General features: G+C 49.1%; 1 protein-coding gene across 2 annotated transcripts in view; it reads left to right on the forward strand.

Annotated features, from left to right (window-relative positions):
* The first annotated feature begins 7,771 nt into the window (after positions 1 to 7,771).
* The window catches only part of Cngb1 (cyclic nucleotide gated channel subunit beta 1), a 62,653-nt gene continuing 52,399 nt past the window's right edge, over positions 7,772 to 18,025 (forward strand). For both annotated transcript variants that reach the window (XM_052167371.1, XM_052167372.1), the window contains exons 1-10: positions 7,772 to 7,996; positions 11,543 to 11,600; positions 11,875 to 11,941; positions 12,882 to 12,999; positions 13,131 to 13,173; positions 13,977 to 14,022; positions 14,849 to 14,924; positions 15,601 to 15,640; positions 16,074 to 16,221; positions 17,873 to 17,948. In XM_052167371.1, coding sequence (XP_052023331.1) covers positions 7,772 to 7,996; positions 11,543 to 11,600; positions 11,875 to 11,941; positions 12,882 to 12,999; positions 13,131 to 13,173; positions 13,977 to 14,022; positions 14,849 to 14,924; positions 15,601 to 15,640; positions 16,074 to 16,221; positions 17,873 to 17,948 — 897 coding nt within the window. The remainder of the gene's footprint in view (positions 7,997 to 11,542; positions 11,601 to 11,874; positions 11,942 to 12,881; positions 13,000 to 13,130; positions 13,174 to 13,976; positions 14,023 to 14,848; positions 14,925 to 15,600; positions 15,641 to 16,073; positions 16,222 to 17,872; positions 17,949 to 18,025) is intronic.

An 18,025-nucleotide genomic window follows, 5' to 3' on the forward strand; every position in this document is an offset into this window, starting at 1 on the left:
GAGGTGAAACTTAAATATTGAACAGGAAAAGGCCACAGTAAAGCTATTTAGAATGCAGCTTGGAATGGCCTGTGGCTTATGATGCTAGGTAGCCAACCCTGGGTTTGCCCCAAATGCTATAGACAGACGAGACTTTTAAAGAAAGGGGAGAAACAAGACAGATCTGAATTAGAAAAAGATGGATGGTTACCCAGTGTCTCTGTTCTAAAAAGCAGATATTCCCTGGAGCCCTCGCCCCCGTCCCCGTTTTACTCATTTACATCTTAGAATTTGTTGACACTACTTCCTGAACCCCAAGTTACAGGTAAGAAATGGACATGGGGTGGGTAGGCAGGAGGAGAGGGGAACTCTTTGCCACCTTGTGGGCTCTTCTTTCTTCACCCTTCTCCACCTTTTCCCTCCCCTTCCAATCCAGTAACACTAGATAGGAGAGAAAAAGGAGAGAGGGGAGAGAGGAAGGGAAAGAGATCCCTGAATCTAATGTCTTTTCTTCTTGTTTGTTCTCTGAGCATGACTACTAACAAACCACAACCAACCCCCCCTGGACAATCAACAACAACCCATAACCCTCTTGGGGCCCTAGCATTTATATACCCTCTGAAAAGTTCCCAGAATTCCAAAAGTCACACAATCACAGAGCCTATCTGCAGCTGGCAAAAGTATGTCCCTTCTAGAGCACGAGGCAAATCATAGTCAGCTGCTGTGGACGTATCCTACGTCTGGCATTAAACTAAAAGCGTATTCTTAAGATATTTCTTCATTAAAAAAAAAAAAAAAAAAAAAAAAAAGAAGCCACAATTCCCAAATCCTCACTATAATGAAGGCTCGGGAAGCGGCATGGTGACGCAGTGGAAAAGCTGCCTCAGAGTTGTCACTCCATGAGGAAGGACAGAGTGGTAGAAAACAGAGAGAAAGGGAGAGAGAAGACCCATAGCCGCTACCTCATCTGCAGGGCACAGGCCCAAGTGCACAGGCAGGTAAGAACCGTCTATCCTGCTGCTCAGTGAGCAAAAGAAGGGATGGACCCACATCCCTTCCAGGCAACTGCAGGTGAAGAGCATCACAGAGACAATGCCCACTGCAACCTGATTGTGAGGACGAAGCTCCTGGTAACCCTGGGCAACACAGGCTGCCAGGATCCCTTGGTACTGGACATCCACTTCCTGGGTCTCCATGGCCACTACGTAAGCCAAGCATCTTGGGAAATGTCAGAACTGGGTCTCTATAGAGGTGACCTGACCACATTAGGTTAGGGATAACTGCTGGGCCCACCCCTGCTGGGCCTGTTTCACTGTGTTGGCTAGTCCAACTTGACACAAGTTATAGTCATCTGAGAGGAGGGAACCCCAACTGAGAAATGCCTCCATAAGATCAGCTATAGGCAAGCCTGCAGGGGATTTTTCTTAATCAGAGATGGATGGCAAGGGCCCAGCCCACTGTGGGAGGTACCATCCCTGAGATGGTGGTCCTGGGTTCTATAGGAGAGCCAGCTGAGCAAGCCACGGGAAATAAGCCAGTAAGCAGCTCTTCTCCATGGCTTCTGCACCAGCTCCTGCCTCCAGGATCCTGCCCTGCTTAGGTTCCTGTTCTGGCTTCCTTCAGTGATGAGCAGATATGGAAGTGTAAGCCAGATAAACCCTTCCCTTCCCAACTTGCTTTGGTTATGATGTTTCATCACAGCAATAGTAACCCTAACTAGGACAGTGACCTTGGACTAGTTACTACTGCCTCTCTCTGGATCCAAGAGTACTGTTCGTGTTAGGCAAGATCCCTAGGCTCTGCAACTGGGCTGCCTGGCAGCCTGGAGGGGCCCCTGACCCCATGAATCTCAGGGAAGATGATGCCATGCTGTCTTTGGTCTTTAGGGATAGAGATTAGCCAGGCTCTGGGGCCAGGGCGGGGGGGGGGGGGGGGGGGGGGAATCAGGCAGAGTGGTGGCCTCAGCAGGCTAGGGATTAGCAAATGATACTCCACCCCACCCCCTTTCTGCCCTACCTCATCACCTGGGGAACTGCAGGCTCCTTCCCTGTCAGGAAAGCCACACTACAGGTATCCTGGCCCAGAATCCCAAAGCCCCTGAAATGAGTAAGACATCCCAAGATTTGGAATCCTGGAGCTGTCTATTCTTGTGCATATATTGGCATAGTATTTGCATATATCTGCATAAATGCTAAAACTGTCATTCAGAATTTCCTTCTATTAGAGTCCTGTAAGATTTGGTACTGCTTCTTATTAGGGGCCCAGGAACTTAAGAAAGTACCCCAAGTTCTTCTCTTAAAGAAACTTGCCCAGTTTCTTTACCTAAGGTCCAACCTAAGGTCCAACTCTTTTGTTTTTGTTTTGTTTGTTTTTCAAGACAGAGTTTCTCTGTGTAGCCCTGACTGTCCTGGAACCCACTTTGTAGACCAGGTTGGTCTCTAACTCAGAGATCCACCTGCCTCTTGTGTGCTGATTTAAAGGCATGCGCCATTACTGCCTGGCAAGGTCCAACTCTTTTTAAAAAGTTAGAAAACAGCTGAGCGTAGTGGTACACACCTTTTTTTTTTCCTTTTCTTTTTTGGTACACACCTTTAATTGCTGTGAGTCCAAGGCCAGCCCGGACTACAGAGTGAGTTTCAGGCCAGTCAGGGCTACATAGAGTGGCCTTGTTGAAAAAAAATCAATTTAAAAAAATAAGAGAGTATATAAATATACGATTTAGTAATCTATGAATTGATTTATACCCACCTACCCCAACCCCACTCCCATAACTGCTATTCAGGTCCAGACACTGGGTACTAAGCTTTGCTGAAGAATTTAGTGAGTTGAGGCAGGGTGGTAGCACCTTGGGCTCCCCCCATGGAGCTGTGCTGCCACTGTGAATACACAGTTGGGCTTAACAACCTTTAGGCATTGTTCTAGCCTTACACATAGCCAGCACTGTCCTGAATGTCTCCTTCAAGGCATAAACCATGTACAGGAGCCGTCTTCATCTCTCTCACTCTCGCGAACACACTCGCCATGCTGTGCCCACTCACCAGGAGGAAGAAGGCCTGGTTAGCACTGAGCTGCAATGTCCCGATGAACTGCACATCTCCCACTCTTTGTTCAAAGCTCCGGTACTGTTTGAAGGTCTTCTCAGACAGCATGGCTCATGGGGGTCCTGGGTCAGATGATCTGACTCCTGCCATGATCCTCGTGTAGCCAAGCAAGTTTATTAAGGAACAGTATCTTGGGGCTGGAGAGATGGCTCAGTGGTTAAGAGCACAAACTGCTCTTCCAGAGGTCCTGAGTTCAAATCCCAGCAACCACATAGTGGCTCACAACCATCTGTAATGGGATCTGATGCCCTCTTCTGGTGTGTCTAAAGAGAGCAATGGTGTGCTCATTAAAAAGAAGAAGGAGAAGAAGAAAGAAAGAAAGAAACAAAGAAAGAGAAAGAAAAAAGAAACAGTAACTTGGACTGGAGAGATGGCTCAGAGGCTTTTCCAGAGATCCTACTGAGTCCCAGCACCGGGACTGGGGATCAAGGACATACTTTTGTTCCCAGCAACTACATAGTGGCTGGATTGAAACTGGTTGAATGAAACTATATAATGGCTGGATTGAAACTGGTTGAGTGAAACTAGTTTAGGGTTTCCACCAAAGCCCATTGTCCTATTGCATCTGGGTTACTGTAATACAACACCTTAAACCACGTAATTTACAGGCAACAGAAGGTACTATTCACTGCTGCCATAGACGCCCCAAGGAATAGAAGAGGCGGTCTCTGGGAAGTTCTTGTTCCTAGTAGGTAGTGATGTCTGTGTGATATAGACACTCCACGGTTTGTTTCTGACTTCTGGCCAAGGGCACCAAGCTTGTTTCCGCCTTTCGACTGTAAACCACATTGCTCTGAGTATTTGCATGCATGTCTGTGCTTCAGGCTGCAGCTGGAGGTCATGTTGATGTTCATGTTCCGTGCACGGTGCAGGGTGTGCCGATGTTTGTGGTCCTCGCTGCCACTGGAGGTCATGTTGATGTTCATAATCTGTGCTACCGCTGGCTGCAATGGATGAGGAAGCTTCCCTGTTGGGGTATTGATGACTGCAGACTCAACTCCCAAAGACAAGCAAGTTTGGGCTGGTATCCTGCACACCCTCTGCCTGCTGTCAACGAGATGGACACCGGGCAGCAGGAGCAAGGCTCAGACAGGAGCGGTGTGGATTTTTCTGGGACCTGTGTTAAAGGCTTCAAGAGGCAACTTCTGGAAGGATCCCAGAGAGTGGCAGCTCACCACCAGAACATAGGCACCCACATAGGGTATTATGAACTGTTTATCAGCCAGAAACTGAGCTCCAGGCGAATGCACTCGGCTTGGAAACTCATCTAAACCAGGCCGTCTTGTGTTCAAACTTTAGAAGTACTTTACATCACAAAAACAAAAACCAAACAAACAAAATAAAAACAACTTGCTTGCATAAGACATAGTTGTCCCAGGTCATATGGTTCTGTTTCTCTGAAAATGCGGATAAATACAGATTTTGGCTAAAGGCCTTGTCCTGGGCCAATGATTTTTGTGATAAGGCTTAAGCTGTTAAAGACCCCGCCACAGAGATCCTGGAGTCCCAGCATCAGGGCAGGAGAGAAGGACACACTCTTGTCCCCCAAACTGAGCTGATGGGCTCCTGTCACCTTGAGGAGGCTCCCAGAAGCACACAGGTATCCCGGCTATTGTTTGTCCTGTATCCTTTCTCTGGCTTTGTCATAGTGTGTGGGAAGCCAGACCCTGGCACTGGGGTAGGTTCCTTAGTAACTCACAGGGCCCTAAACCTGTGTCTAGTACCCTGCCGGACCCTTGGGGGTTGCTGCTGGCTCCCCTGGGCACCAGTCATCTCTCTACCCTGCCCCCGCTTCTGCACATGCTAATCCTTTGCACCCGGCCCATCCAGTGCCAATTAATCCTGTCTGGGTCTGAGAGGCCAGCTGCTGGGGCACTGAGAAGGCAATTCCTGGCTAGCAGCTGACATCTGAACAGGTAACACAAAATGAAGTGGGGGCTCAGCCGGACGGACTCCTTGGGGGGTTCCCATGCTCAGCTTTTAGTGGGGTATTTGGGTGATGGAATAGTGAAGTCAAGAGAGCTATGGTGTCCAGTCCCCACACTCTATTCTGTGGCTTAGACTTTGGTATCTCCAGTGCAAGCTGAGAAATGTGGATTCGACACCCCCGGAGGGTTTGGGGGAAGCTAGGAATCTATTTTCTCCAGCTCGCCCAAGATTTTCAGGATCCTGGTAGTCTAACACTACAGATTCCTGGGTGGATCCCTCCAGGTTCTCTTCCTTCAAAGTGGGATAGGCCTCTAGATTATGGTCAAGGAAAACCTGGGCTAGGAGGCTGCTTCCCTAGATAACCTCCAGACAGTTGGAAGATTCAAGCTAGGATCGATGCCCGCTACAGCAAAAGTCAAGAGAAGGCAGTCAGGGCCCCAAGAAGTACAGACCTCAGAGTATATTCATCTTGGCCAGGGTCACCTTAGGCAAGTCTATTGACCTGAGGATGGATATCCATCCCTTTTACAGGGAGTTAGGGGCAGGCAAGATTGTCAGGAGAATGAGTGCTTTCAAGGTGATATGGCAGGCAGGTGCAGAGGAGGGTTTTCTTCACGTGTGGTTCTCAGGAAGGCTGGGAGCTGGCTGGGGGCTGTGTGTTCTGCCATTCCAAATGTGTGACCTTGGGAGGAAGTCACCGTTAACAGTGTCCTCACCCCACAGCCAGCAGAGAACTAGAAGGACCCATTGACTGTATCTGGCCCCAGTTACTTTTCTGTAGGCTGCTTGACTGACCCCCAAACCTTGACCTCTGGCCCAGCTGCTTCTAAGGCTTAAGCATTGTCTCTGTAGAGGCTGTTCTGGGAGACGCTGGGCCAGAGGTCAAGGTTTGGGGGATCAGTCAAGCAGCCGCAATGAGCTCTGGGAAGCTGGATACAGGGCTACTATTTCTCTAAGGGCCCTTGAAGAGACAGACAGGGAGGCATAAACTTTGGTAGGCCTGTGTCCTGGGTGGCCTTTCCTGGGCCTGGGTACGTGTCAGCTTTGATAGCACCACCATCCTGCAAGAATTCAGTGTCAAGGAGCTCGGCTTCCCATGTGCTTAATATCACTAAGGTAGAAACTGGCCATCATCAACCATGATGGAACCCTAACTGGTATTTTATCCTCAAAGCTAAAAAATAGTAAGTGTTGCTATTTATTTTTTAATTTATTTTGTAGAGAAGTCTCACCGTGTAGCTCTGGCTGGCCTGGACCTTGCTAAGTAAAGCGAGGTGGCTTTAAACGTGCAGAAGTCTGCCTGCCCCTGCCTCCTGACAACTGCATTGAAGCGCCTGGCGAATGTTATCTTAGATTTTTCTGTCCACAAGTCACTAGCATTTCTCCTCGCTCATGGGCTTCTGCAGTACATGATGTTTCATAATTGGTATTCACACTCAGTACCTGTCCCTGTAATCATGGCCAGCCTTTGTGAAGTCCTCAGCATGGGTCAGTTACTGGCCAGCAGACGGTATCCGGACAGATAACTCCAAATGTAGTGAGGGCTCAGTCACTGGTCTAAGAAGGTTGCCTTTGTCAGTTTTTTGTTTGATTGGTTTTGCTTGTTTTGAGATAGCCTCTCGCAGTACAGCCGGCTAGCCCAGGACTTGCAGCGATCTGCCTGCCTCTGCCTCCCAAATGCTGGGATCAAAGGCATGTGCCCCCATGCTGGGCTCTCTTAATGGCTTTTATGCCTGGCTCTCTTATGCTCTGCCCACAAGGTAGGCACTATCAGGGCACTATCAGTGACCCTTGCTTTGTTTAGTTCAGGCTGGCCTGGATTCTTCTGCCTCCCCCACTCAGGTGCTGGAGTCTGAGCGGGTGCCACCATGCCTGGCTTCCCTGCTCGCACTTTGCAGATAGGCAAACAGAGACACAGGGAGTCTGACTGATTGCTCGTGGCAGTGTGTCCCCCGTTCCAATGAGTGTGTTTCTTCTTTCCAGCATTTCTGCATATCAAGCTATGGACTGCATTACAATTTATTTAATGTAATAAATAAACCTCTGATGAACACTGAGATTCCTTTCAATAGCTAGCCTTTGATAACGTTTGAAGAAATTTCTTTTATATATGTATGCTTTATTTGAAACCCTCACCTCCAAAACAGTTCCCTCAGCTTGGAAACGAATAAGCAAAGTATGCAAAATCCATGCCATAGGATACTACTCCATAATAGAAAGAAACGAATCAGTGACAGGAACAAGGGAGTCCCAGGTGCACATGCTCAAGGGAAGAAGCCATGCTCAAAGGTCACACATGATATAGAATGTGTCGCATTCTGGAAGTCAGACCGCAGGGGCGAGAAGCAGAGATGTGTGTGTGTGTGTGTGTGTGTGTGTGTGTGTGTGTAAAAAGGGCTGGGCATAATCACAGAAACTTTTAAAACTATTTATTTTTTTAATAATGTGTATGTGTGTGAATTCCATGTATGTGCGGATGTTCACAGAGGCCAGAAGAAAGTATTAGATCTCCTGTAACTGGAGCTACAGGCACTTATGAGCTGCTTGACATGGGTGCTGTAAAACACATATGGAAAATCAAATCTAGAAGAGTACCAAGTGCTCTTAACCTCAGTACTGTCTCTCCAGCCCAACTGCAGGACTATTTTTTATAGACGGACTGCAGTAAAGGGCACGTGCAACCTGCAAAGTAGCCGTGAGTGAGGAGGGCGACTGCACTCATTCAGGTGCAGCTAAAGACTCTGTTGCTTACAGGTGTCAGGATGTTGGGCTGGGTCCAGAGGGTGCTGCCTCAGCCTCCGGGGACCTCTCAGAAGACCGAGGAGGCAGGTGGACCACAGCCAGAAACAGAGTTGAAACCTGAGGCAAAACCACAGCCTGAGCCAGAGCCTCAGCCTGAGCCAGAGCCTCAGCCGGAACCAGAGCCAGAAGCAGAGCCAGAACCTGAACCAGCACCTGAAGAGGCTGCACCAGAGATCCAGGCCCTGGTGAGGGGAGAGGGTGAGGAGGGCAGGCTGGTCTTGCTGCGCAGGGACTCAGGCCACCTGACCCCCATGGGTGAAAGTGGGGGGCAGTGGGAAATGGGATCATGGTGTACATCTAAATGAGGCCACCCAGGCCCTGAGAGTGATGAGGCTTGCTCAGGGCTGTTTCTGTGAAAGGTGAGACAGGCTTTGTGGGCCACGCCATCTCTCTTAGTTGCTCAGGCCTGCTCCCTATAACGTGAGCATAGCAGTGCAGAATGTATAACAAATGAGCATGCCTGTGTGCTGACAAAATTCATGTGTGGGGCTGAAGCAATGGCTCAGAGGCTAAAAGCATTTACTATGCAAGCAGAAAGACCTGAGTTCAAATCCCCAGAACCTATGTAAAAATCTGCATGCAGTCACCCAAACATCTTTAATTCCAGCACTTCTCTGGGGAGTTGGAAGGAAAGAGGAGAATCTATGGAAGCTCATGGGACAGCTAGCCTGGCTAACCCGCCTAAAAAACACAAAGAGACCCTGTCTCCAAACAAGGTGGGAGTCAAGGACTGACACCCCAGGTTGTCCTTTAAACACATGCATGTGACCAGCCTCCCCAAGAACATGCATACATCAAACACAAACTTGCATTGTATACATACACACTATTTGCAAAACCAGGCAATAGGCTATACATAGCCTGTGACCATATTTATTAGCCTCTGAAGTCTAGAAAAGAGACACTCTAGATTCTGGTCCATGATCCATTTATTACCAGTCTGCATTCCAGGAAATTCAGAAATAGTTCCAGAATAGAAGTACCCTGCTTCCCTCAGTTGGTACTTGTTTTGTAGAAAGACTTTCCCAGTGCAGGAGGTAGAGATTAAATTATAGGTTTTAAAAAACAGTATTTTTTTAAAGATTTATTTTAAATGTTATGTATTTGTGTGGGAGGTGGGGGAAGGTGGTGTTCACATGGGTGCAGTGCCCACAAAGGCCAGGAGAGGGCATCAGATTCCTGGAGCAGAGTTGTGAGCTCCCTGATGGGTGCTGGGAACATGAGTCCTCCTTCAAGCAGTGTTCTCACTGAGCTGTCTCTGCCGCCCCTTAAACAGTATTTCAGCTTCCAAGTGTCTTTGAACATCAGTGTTCCCAGGATAACACCAATAGACATGCTAAAGTGAGCAGGGGTGGGGAGGGGAAGCCCAGAAGACTTCAGCCCTACACAAAGAATCACAGACAACTAAGGAGCTCTGAGAGCAGGAGAAATCATCTTTCCCAGGGAAGAGCACACCACTTGGTTACCCAATACATCATGGTTGACCCTGGAAACATACATACAAGTAACATTATACAGACTGAGCAGGTTGTGTTTACATATTTAGGAATAGATACGTATATACATGTATGTATATAACAATTAGTAAATCAAGAGGCCATGAATTTTAAAAGAGCAAAGAGGGGTTTATGGAAGGGTTTGGAAGAAGAAAAGGGAAGGAAGAAATGATGTAGTTATATTATCTTAAGAAAAATAAAAGCTGGGCCGTGTGGGTACACTCAGGAGGCAGAGGCAAGCCGATCTCTGAGTTCAAAGACAGCCTGTCTACAGTGTGAGTTCCAGGACAGCCAGGGCTACATAGAGAAACCCTGTCTCAAGAAACCAATAAACAAACAAGCAAACAACTAAATAATGAAAAAGGATTAGTGTTCTACTGAATACAATATACTTTGGGACATGAGATAGAATTTTTAAAACTTGTATTACATTTATTTATTGTATATGCATGCATGGAGGTCATGTGGGGTGTGTCATCCTGTCAGATAGCAAGCACTTTTACCCACAGAGCTATCTCACTAACCCTTAGTTTTTGATCCAGCTGTCCAGTCGCCACAGACCAGTTAGCAGTTTGCAAGCCGGCACTGGTCCCTGTGCCACATTTTAAGGAACATTTTTTTTTCTAGAATGTTCCTTAAAGCATAGCAAAACTTGCCAGTATGACATCTCATGCCTTCAGGGGCCCGATGACAATTAATTTAGCAGCTCAATTAAGCAGATTTCATTTAGCTTCTAATTGATGCTAGATTCTGTGCTTAGCGCAAAAGGCATAAAGAGGATTCAACCAGGCATTGCCCATGGAGGTTGGCAGACAAGTGCCCGTCAGCCCCTTCTGCCAGGAGGTGGGTCTAGGAAGGGAATGAGACCTAGCCCTGCCCTTAAAGATTACAGGAACTCACAAGTGAGGGTCATTTAACTTCCAAAGTTGGAAGCCAGTGGGGTGTGCTCCCTGGATGGGGAGGCTGGTGGAGGACTTTTAACTGAGCAACTGCAGGGGCGAGGTATTTCTGGAAGAAGAAAGGATGTACCTGGGCTAGTGCAGAGGGTGTTTAGGAAATGGGTATAGAATGTGTGTGTATACATGTATATGTGCATATGGTATATTCATGATAGTATACCTGGATCACACATGAGCATGCATGCATGTGCATGTTTATTGTGTGCACATGATTCCATGTGTATGTGCACATTTCTGAGTATGGGCTTATGTGTGCACACACTTGTCTGTTCATACATTTGTGCATCTCTGTATACATACATAATTTATATGCTGTGTGTATAGTGTGTTAATTTTAGACATGTGTATATTTGTGTATGTATATTGTACATGTATGTATACACATGCTTGCATAATTATGTAAATGCTGCTCATGTGACTGAACATACATCGGCATGTGTATATATGCAAATTTATGCTGTTATGCATATGCAAATATGTCTGTATACATATATATTCATGTGTGTGGACACTAACACATCTGTGCACATGTGTGTGCATGTATTCATGTGTGTGTATGAATATAGTCGTGTTGTTGACATGTGTATATACAAGGAGATACATGTGAATGTGTATGAATGCACTTGTTTTGTGTATGTGTGCACACATGTGTACCGCTGTTGTATGCACAATAGTGTGATATGCATATTCATATCTATGTGCGCATAGATATACATATGACCTAAGGGAGAAATGGGCCTCTTGGGAAGCCAGATCTCAAGTATAGGGCTTTTTACCAGAGGCTCAGAAATCTGCCTCTTCTCTACCTGCTGTCTTCCAGTCCCAGGTATGGTATAGACCTGTGGGTGTCTCCATACATGTTCATGTGTGGTTGTCTATAACTGCATGGTGTGCAGGAGCAGCGGAGGCAGCAGGGACAGGAGAGAGGCAGATAGCAGGGGCAGGGAGGAAAGTCTAGGCCTTAGGAAGAAGCCAGGCTGAGGAGCACCTCTGGCACTTGTTCTGCAGTCTGCCCTATGACTCCTCCCTCTTCTCCTGCCATTGAGGTGCAACAGCTCCTTGGAGGATCTGAGGCTGGGAGGTGAGACCCCAGCCTGGGTGCAGGGCCTCTGTGGTTCCAGGAAGGAAGGGCCCTGGTGGAGGGTCAGGCCAGCAGGACTTTGGAGATGATCCTGAAATGAGTCATTCAACTTTGGAGCTACAGGTCCCTAGATAGGGTCAGAGAGGCTGCCCTTCAGCCTGGCCACGAGGCTTACAGGTCCATTTGAACCCACAGCCACCGGAGGAGCCAATGGAAGAAGAGGGCGAGGCTGAGGCTGGCCCTAGCCTTCAAGGTGAGTGCTGGGAGCCAGGCTGGCTGGGCAGAGGGGCTGGGGTCTCCTCTCAGAGCCTGGCAGCAGCTCACTTCACAGAGGATGAAATGGGGGTTCAGAGAAGCCTAGAGTGGGCTTCTGGGGTCTTTTCAGCTGAGCCGAGCTGAGACGTTCCCCCTTCTAACCCCTTGGTGCCCTCCATCAGTCCTGCCTCTGACTTGATCTCCATAGCAAGGGAGAAATGGGCCTCTCTGGGGTAAAAATCTGATATCTGGGAAATTCTTGTTTTTGTCAGAGACCCAGGAAGCTGACCTTCTTCAGCCTACCTCCCAGGCCCAGGTTGCTGTTGCCAAGGTGAACAGGTAACACATCACCCTCTCTACCTCTCAACTGTCCCTGCAGGGAACTAGTAGTGTGGAGAGGACAGTTGTGAGTCAGGTCTGTGGCCATTCAGTAGAGGCCATCTCAGCATCATGAAATGGTTAGGGGAGCTTTTGTGGAGGCTGGGAGTGTTCTGAGCACCACAGGGATAGTTACCAAGAGAGGGCAGGCCACAGTGATGTGTGGGGACCAGAATGGCATCAGTGCCAGGCACACTAGTTAGTATTGGGTGGCTTCACACCATGGTTGGAGCTGCTGACTTCCCAGTGAAGCCGGTGGTCCTGACATTAGCCATTTTAGCCCATAGAGCTGACATTAGCCATTTTAGACCATAGAGCTTATCCAGCCAAGTAGACCTTGGGCTGGGGCCAATGAAAGACATAGGATCCTGACATAAACTGATGAGCCTCTGGCTCCAGAGATATTCTAAGGCAGTGGTTTTCAACCTTGCTAATCCTGCGACCCTTTAATACAGCTCCTCTTGTTGCGGTGACCCCCCCCCCAACCATAAGATTATTTTTGTTGCCACTTATGTAAATATCTGTGCTTTCCAATGGTCTTAGGCAACTCCTGGGAAAGGGTCATTTGACCCCCGTGGGGTTGAGACCCACAGATTGGGAACCACTGCTCTGAGAACATTCTTTTGGAGTGCCAGTCATGCGAATGCTGGAGGGGCAAGCTAATTGGGTAGAGAGAGAGGCTGGCTGTGCTGTATGGAACAACTGGAGGGCAGGTTCCAAAGGTCTCTCTGGCATCCTTGGGTTTGGACTGAAGGGTACCCTGGGTCTTTTTGGAGAGGGAGAGGGAGGTTTTTAGAGTCTCATCATGGAGACAGTGGTTTGATTCATGTCAAATCCTTCAGGACTGCCACTCTGACAGGGTGGGGGTTGAGAGTGGACTCATGCCTCTATCCCTTGGCAGGCCCAGCTCCTGGATGTTGAGCTGGTTCTGGAAAGGCATGGAGAAGGTCGTGCCTCAGCCTGTCTGCAGCAATGGGAGCCAGAACCTGGCTGCGGGAGAGGGAGGCGGCCCAGATCAGGTACAAGGGCAGGGTGACCGGAGGGTGAGGGAAGAGTCAGCAGGAGATTGTGGGGCTGGGGGGGGGCTGCTCTAGGGATGCCCAGTAATGTCTGTCTGTCTGCCTGTCTGTCTGCCTGCCTGTCTCAGCAGGGTGGAACACAGATCCTGGAGCCCTGTGGCACTGGGGACCCAGGTAAGACAAAAGGGCAGGATGGCTTTCCAGGGGCGGGGGGCCTCTAAGGGGTACTGGGACGGGCCCAGCAGTGGGCCCAGAGAATTTCCGTGGTCCATGGGGGTGGCTCGTCCACTGGCCTTGGGGCCTAGCTCTGAGCGGTCTCGGTGTTGCTCCAGGCTTATGTGGGAGTTCGAGGCAGATGCTTGCTCTCTCTTTCCTGCTCTCTTCCTCCTTACCTTCCTCCCTCTCGCTTTCTCTTCTTTCCTTTCTCTCTGTTCCCCTTTTTCTTTTCTTCCTTCCCTCCTTTTTCTCCATTGACTTCATGGATATTTTTTCAAGTTGTTAATTCAGTTTTAAACTGATACATAAGACACAACATGGTGTGTGTGTGTTTGTTTTTTGTTTTTGTTTTTGTTTTTTTTTGTTTTTTGTTTTTTTTTTGATTTGGTTTTTCCGAGACAGGGTTTCTCTGTATAGCCCTGGCTGTCCTGGAACTCACTCTGTAGACCAGGCTGGCCTTGAACTCAGAAATCTACCTGCCTCTGCCTCCCAGAGTGCTGGGATTACAGGCGTGCGCCACCACCGCCCAGCTAGCATGGTGCGTTCTAATGGTTACCGGTGATGGATCGTTACCCGGCGCTTTTGTTGCCAGGTTAAATCTACCTGTTTCCTCAGACAACTCTCATTTCTTCCTGGTGAAAGCATCCAGTCTTTTCTCTAGGTTTTGAGATGCGCAGTGTTCAGTCGCTCTCTCTATCCACCCTGTGCAGCCGTTCCTCACCCTGCCCCCCCCCCCTGTCCTTTGTTTCCTGGCTCTGCAGGGTCTGCAGATGGCTCGGATAAGGCTTCCAGGACTCAAGACACTGAGTAAGTCCTTGTCAGCAAGGGTCACTGTTGTCTGTAGCAGGCCAAGCAGTGTGCACAGAACTGAGGGCAGGGTCTATGGCCACCTCCTGAGCGGCCTGAAGCATGTCTCATCCCTCTTTTCGACCTCACTTTTCTTATCGGTGGCATGGGGTAGTGTTCCAGGCTATTCGTGCTTTCTGATACTTGCTGGAGATTCTGCAGGGCCACCTCTGAGAAGGAAAGCAAGCAGAGATAAGCTCTGTGCAAACAGATTTCTGGGAGTGTGGGGTTTATGTGGCATCTGGAAGCAGGGCCTGGGCCACCATGAGGTATGCGGACTTGGTTGTCTCAGCCTCACAGCCTGGGACCTCTCAAAAGAAGCTGCCTTCTCAGTGAGGATGTCAGGCCAGATGGGAACAATGACACTCAGGAGCCTGCTCAGAGAGGGACCCCCCCCCCCCCCAGGCTCAGCCTCCTGTGTTTTAAGAAAAGTCACAAACCTATCTGGATACTCTGTCTCACAGGCAAAACAAAACAAAACAGCCCATGGGCTAGAAACCTAGGATTTTACATGAAGTGCTTAATAAGTACCTATTCCAATTATTATGTATTCAGGCTACCATGTTCCCAATGTCAGCCTGAAGAGCCATTTTGTGATTTCTGCCAGAAACCCAGACTCATGCCTTCCATCCAATCACCTCCCTCCACTCACCCCCTCACTCACTCATTCCTTAGACGCTTGGCTCCTTCCCCAGGTGCAGAAGGCTGGCCAGGCCTAGACTCTAGTGGGCAGGCAGGGTAGCTCTTATTCAGGCCATCCACTTGCTGACCGCTGACCCTTCCGCAGGCCCAGCCTGTGGCTGCTGAGGTGGCTTGAGCAGAATCTGGAGAAAGTGCTGCCTCAGCCCCCTACGCCTGCCCAGGTGAGTGAGGAGCTGGGGTGGGGTAGCTGACCACCAGGGAGGGCTGGGGCCGAGGGAGCTGCCCACTCCAGCAGGCCATGGCCGATCTCCAACACCCACCGGAAGGCAGATCTTCTCGTTGGAGTGTCCTTCATGGGAGGAGAGAATGAGTGACTAGGGCCTGGGGACATTTGGGAGCAAGATAGATTAATTATTTTTCATGATGATGAGATAAAATTCCCTGACAAAAGATGTTTGAAGAGTTTATTTTAGCTCATGGTTTAAAGTGGGTACCATCCATCATGGCGGGGAGCCAGGGCAGCAGGTCACATGGCATCTGCAGACAGAAGTGAATGATAGCGGGTCTGTCTGTCTGTCTGTCTCTTAAACCTTTTTGTTGAGTCTGGGACACCAACATATGGGATGGTGACACCCACATTGAGAGTGGGCCTTCTTTCTTCAGTTAAACCTCTTTGGAAACTTCCTAAAAGACCTGCCCAGAGGGTGTGTGTCTCCTAGGTGACTAGGGATCAACATTAACAAAGGAGATTAACTATCATAGACCCTCCCTCCGCCAGCACCATGCATATGTGTATGCACACATGCATACTGGTGATAACACGGAACCAGGGCACAGCTGACCATGGTGGGTATATGCACGTTGGCCTTGACCGTGACCCATCTCTCTCTTGTCCAGGCCTGGAAAGTTGAACCTGAGGCGGCTGTCTTGGATCCAGGTACAGAGAAGGAGCTGGGAAGGGCTTCCTATGTGGTCACAGGACAGGGTAGACTCTTCAGGGGGAACTTGAGACTCGTGTGTGTGTGTGTGTGTGTGTGTGTGTGTGTGTGTGTGTGTGTGTATGTGTGTGTGTGTGTGTGTATGTGTTCATGCGTGTGCATGCCTTAGCCAGGCAATGGGAGAGGTCAGGCCTTGCTTAGACATCAGAAACCCCTTCTTAGTCACATCTGGGACTCCAGTGGCTTGAGTCAGCTGGACTTCACAAGCTTGGGTCCGTCCCTTTCCCGCCCTAGGCTGTTTGCTGTTAGGGTGGTCTCCAAGGGCTCTTCACCCATCCATGTCAATTCTCTAAATCTGAACCTTTATACTTGAGAGGGGGTTGGCTGAAGCCCAGCTATGGGGTCTTTAGTGCCGGCTCTCCTACCACTCAGATCCTCCAGGAACCCCTATGCAGATGGAGCCCACAGAGAGCCCCTCCCAGCCTAATCCTGGACCCCTGGAGCCGGAGGAAGAGCCAGCTGCAGAGCCCCAGCAGGACTTCCAATCCTCTTCCCTGCCACCACCCGGGGACCCTGTCAGGTGAGCGCCCTAAAGGCTTCTATAAGGAGCAGGCTCAGTGCTTTGCTCTAACCCAGTACTAATTTGCTAAATTAGAAAGTTAAAGACATTCACTTGGGTGAAGACTCCAAGTCTCCAGGCAAACCTCATCAGCATCTTCCTCCACCGACCAGGCTGGGAGTGAGCGTTTCCTTTAAACAGATACCAAAAAAACAAAAAACAAAAAAAAAAAAAAACAGATACCAAATGCCCACCTATGATCTCAGGAATCTGAGGCAGGAGGATCAGAGGCAGGAGGATCAGAAGTTCAAACCCAGCTTGGATGCTATAGCTGGATCTTGTCTTAAAACAAGTGAAACACACACACACACACACACACACACACACACACACTTACTTCTATCAAAACCAAATTGCATGTATTCTTTTACGTCCTCCTTAAGTGAAACTTAAAAAAAAAAGTCCCTCAGGTCTGCAGAGATGGCTCAGTGGTTGAGTGCTCACTATGCAAGCTCCTCCCATGAGTAGGAGGACAAGAATTTGGATCCCAGCACCTCCGTAAAAGCAGGCGTGGTCCTGGGCAGGCCTGTGAGCCCAGCACTAAGGCAGGGAGTGGAGACAGGAGGATTGCCTGCTGCTGCTACCTCAGCTGAAAAAACTTGAACTCTAGATTTAAGCTGAAATCCTGTCTCAGGTTTGTGAAGAGACCCTGCCTCAGGCTTAGAGAGAGACCTTACCTTTGGTTTAGGGGGAGACCATGTCTCAGGTTTAGGGAAAGCCTCAAAGGAACAAGGCAGAGAATGATGGGGGGGTGGTGGTGTGCCTGCCTCCCTTCTCTGGTCTCTGCACAACTGGACAGACACACACACCTATTCATGTACATAAAACATACACACATGCATGTACACACATGTACACATGCACGTACACACAACACTTTTTAAAGAAGCCCCTCAAAAGTGGCTTTATATACCAGTACGCGCACACATGCAACATACCTTTTAAAGTTGTATAGAAGTCCCTCAGAGAGCCAGGCAGTGGTGGTGCATGCCTTTAATCCCAGCACTTGGGAGGTAGAGGCAAGTGGATTTCTGAGTTTGAGGCCAGCCTGGTCTACAGAGTGAGTTCCAGGACAGCCAGGGCCACACAGAGAAACCCTGTCTCAAAACAAACAAACAAACAAAAAAACAAAACAAAACAAAACAAAACAAACAAAAAACAAAAATCCTCAGAGGTGACTTTATATACCATTATTCTACATTATTCTTTTGACCACTGCAAAGAGCTACCTAGGGCTTCATTTATTTAACCACACAGGAGCACTTAGAAGCATTTCACACTTTTCCTTCTATCAGAAACCCTGTGCATGCCCTATCTGGTGACCAGGAGGAGATGTGTAGGGTTGTTGTACCAAAGGCCGCATCCATTTTAAAATCCAGCTGGGTGCTGCCCAGTGCTCACCCCCTGGTGGGTGTGAGAGCCCAGTGCTCACCCCCTGGTGGAGTGGAGCTGAGCTGCCTGCAGAACTGCCTGGGAGGGCGGAAAGGGGCCTTCAGGGTTAGAGCTCTGGAGTGGGCTTCCCACACAGCCTGCCTCTTGGCGGACTTGTTATCTGTGCCAGCTCCCCATCCCAATCCTTCTTGCCTGGGTTCACCTCGTCTCCCCACTACAGGCTGCTCGAGTGGCTCCTACACAGGCTGGAGATGGCCCTGCCTCAGCCCGTGCTCCATGGGAAGGCTGCAGAGCAGGTGAGTGAACCGCCAGGCCGCAGAGGCCTTGGCTGGGTGGTGGTGAGGGAAAGGCCTTGGAAGCTCAGATAAGGGTT

Source organism: Apodemus sylvaticus, chromosome 21 (assembly GCF_947179515.1).
Source record: "Apodemus sylvaticus chromosome 21, mApoSyl1.1, whole genome shotgun sequence".
In the NCBI taxonomy this organism is placed as follows: domain Eukaryota; kingdom Metazoa; phylum Chordata; class Mammalia; order Rodentia; family Muridae; genus Apodemus; species Apodemus sylvaticus.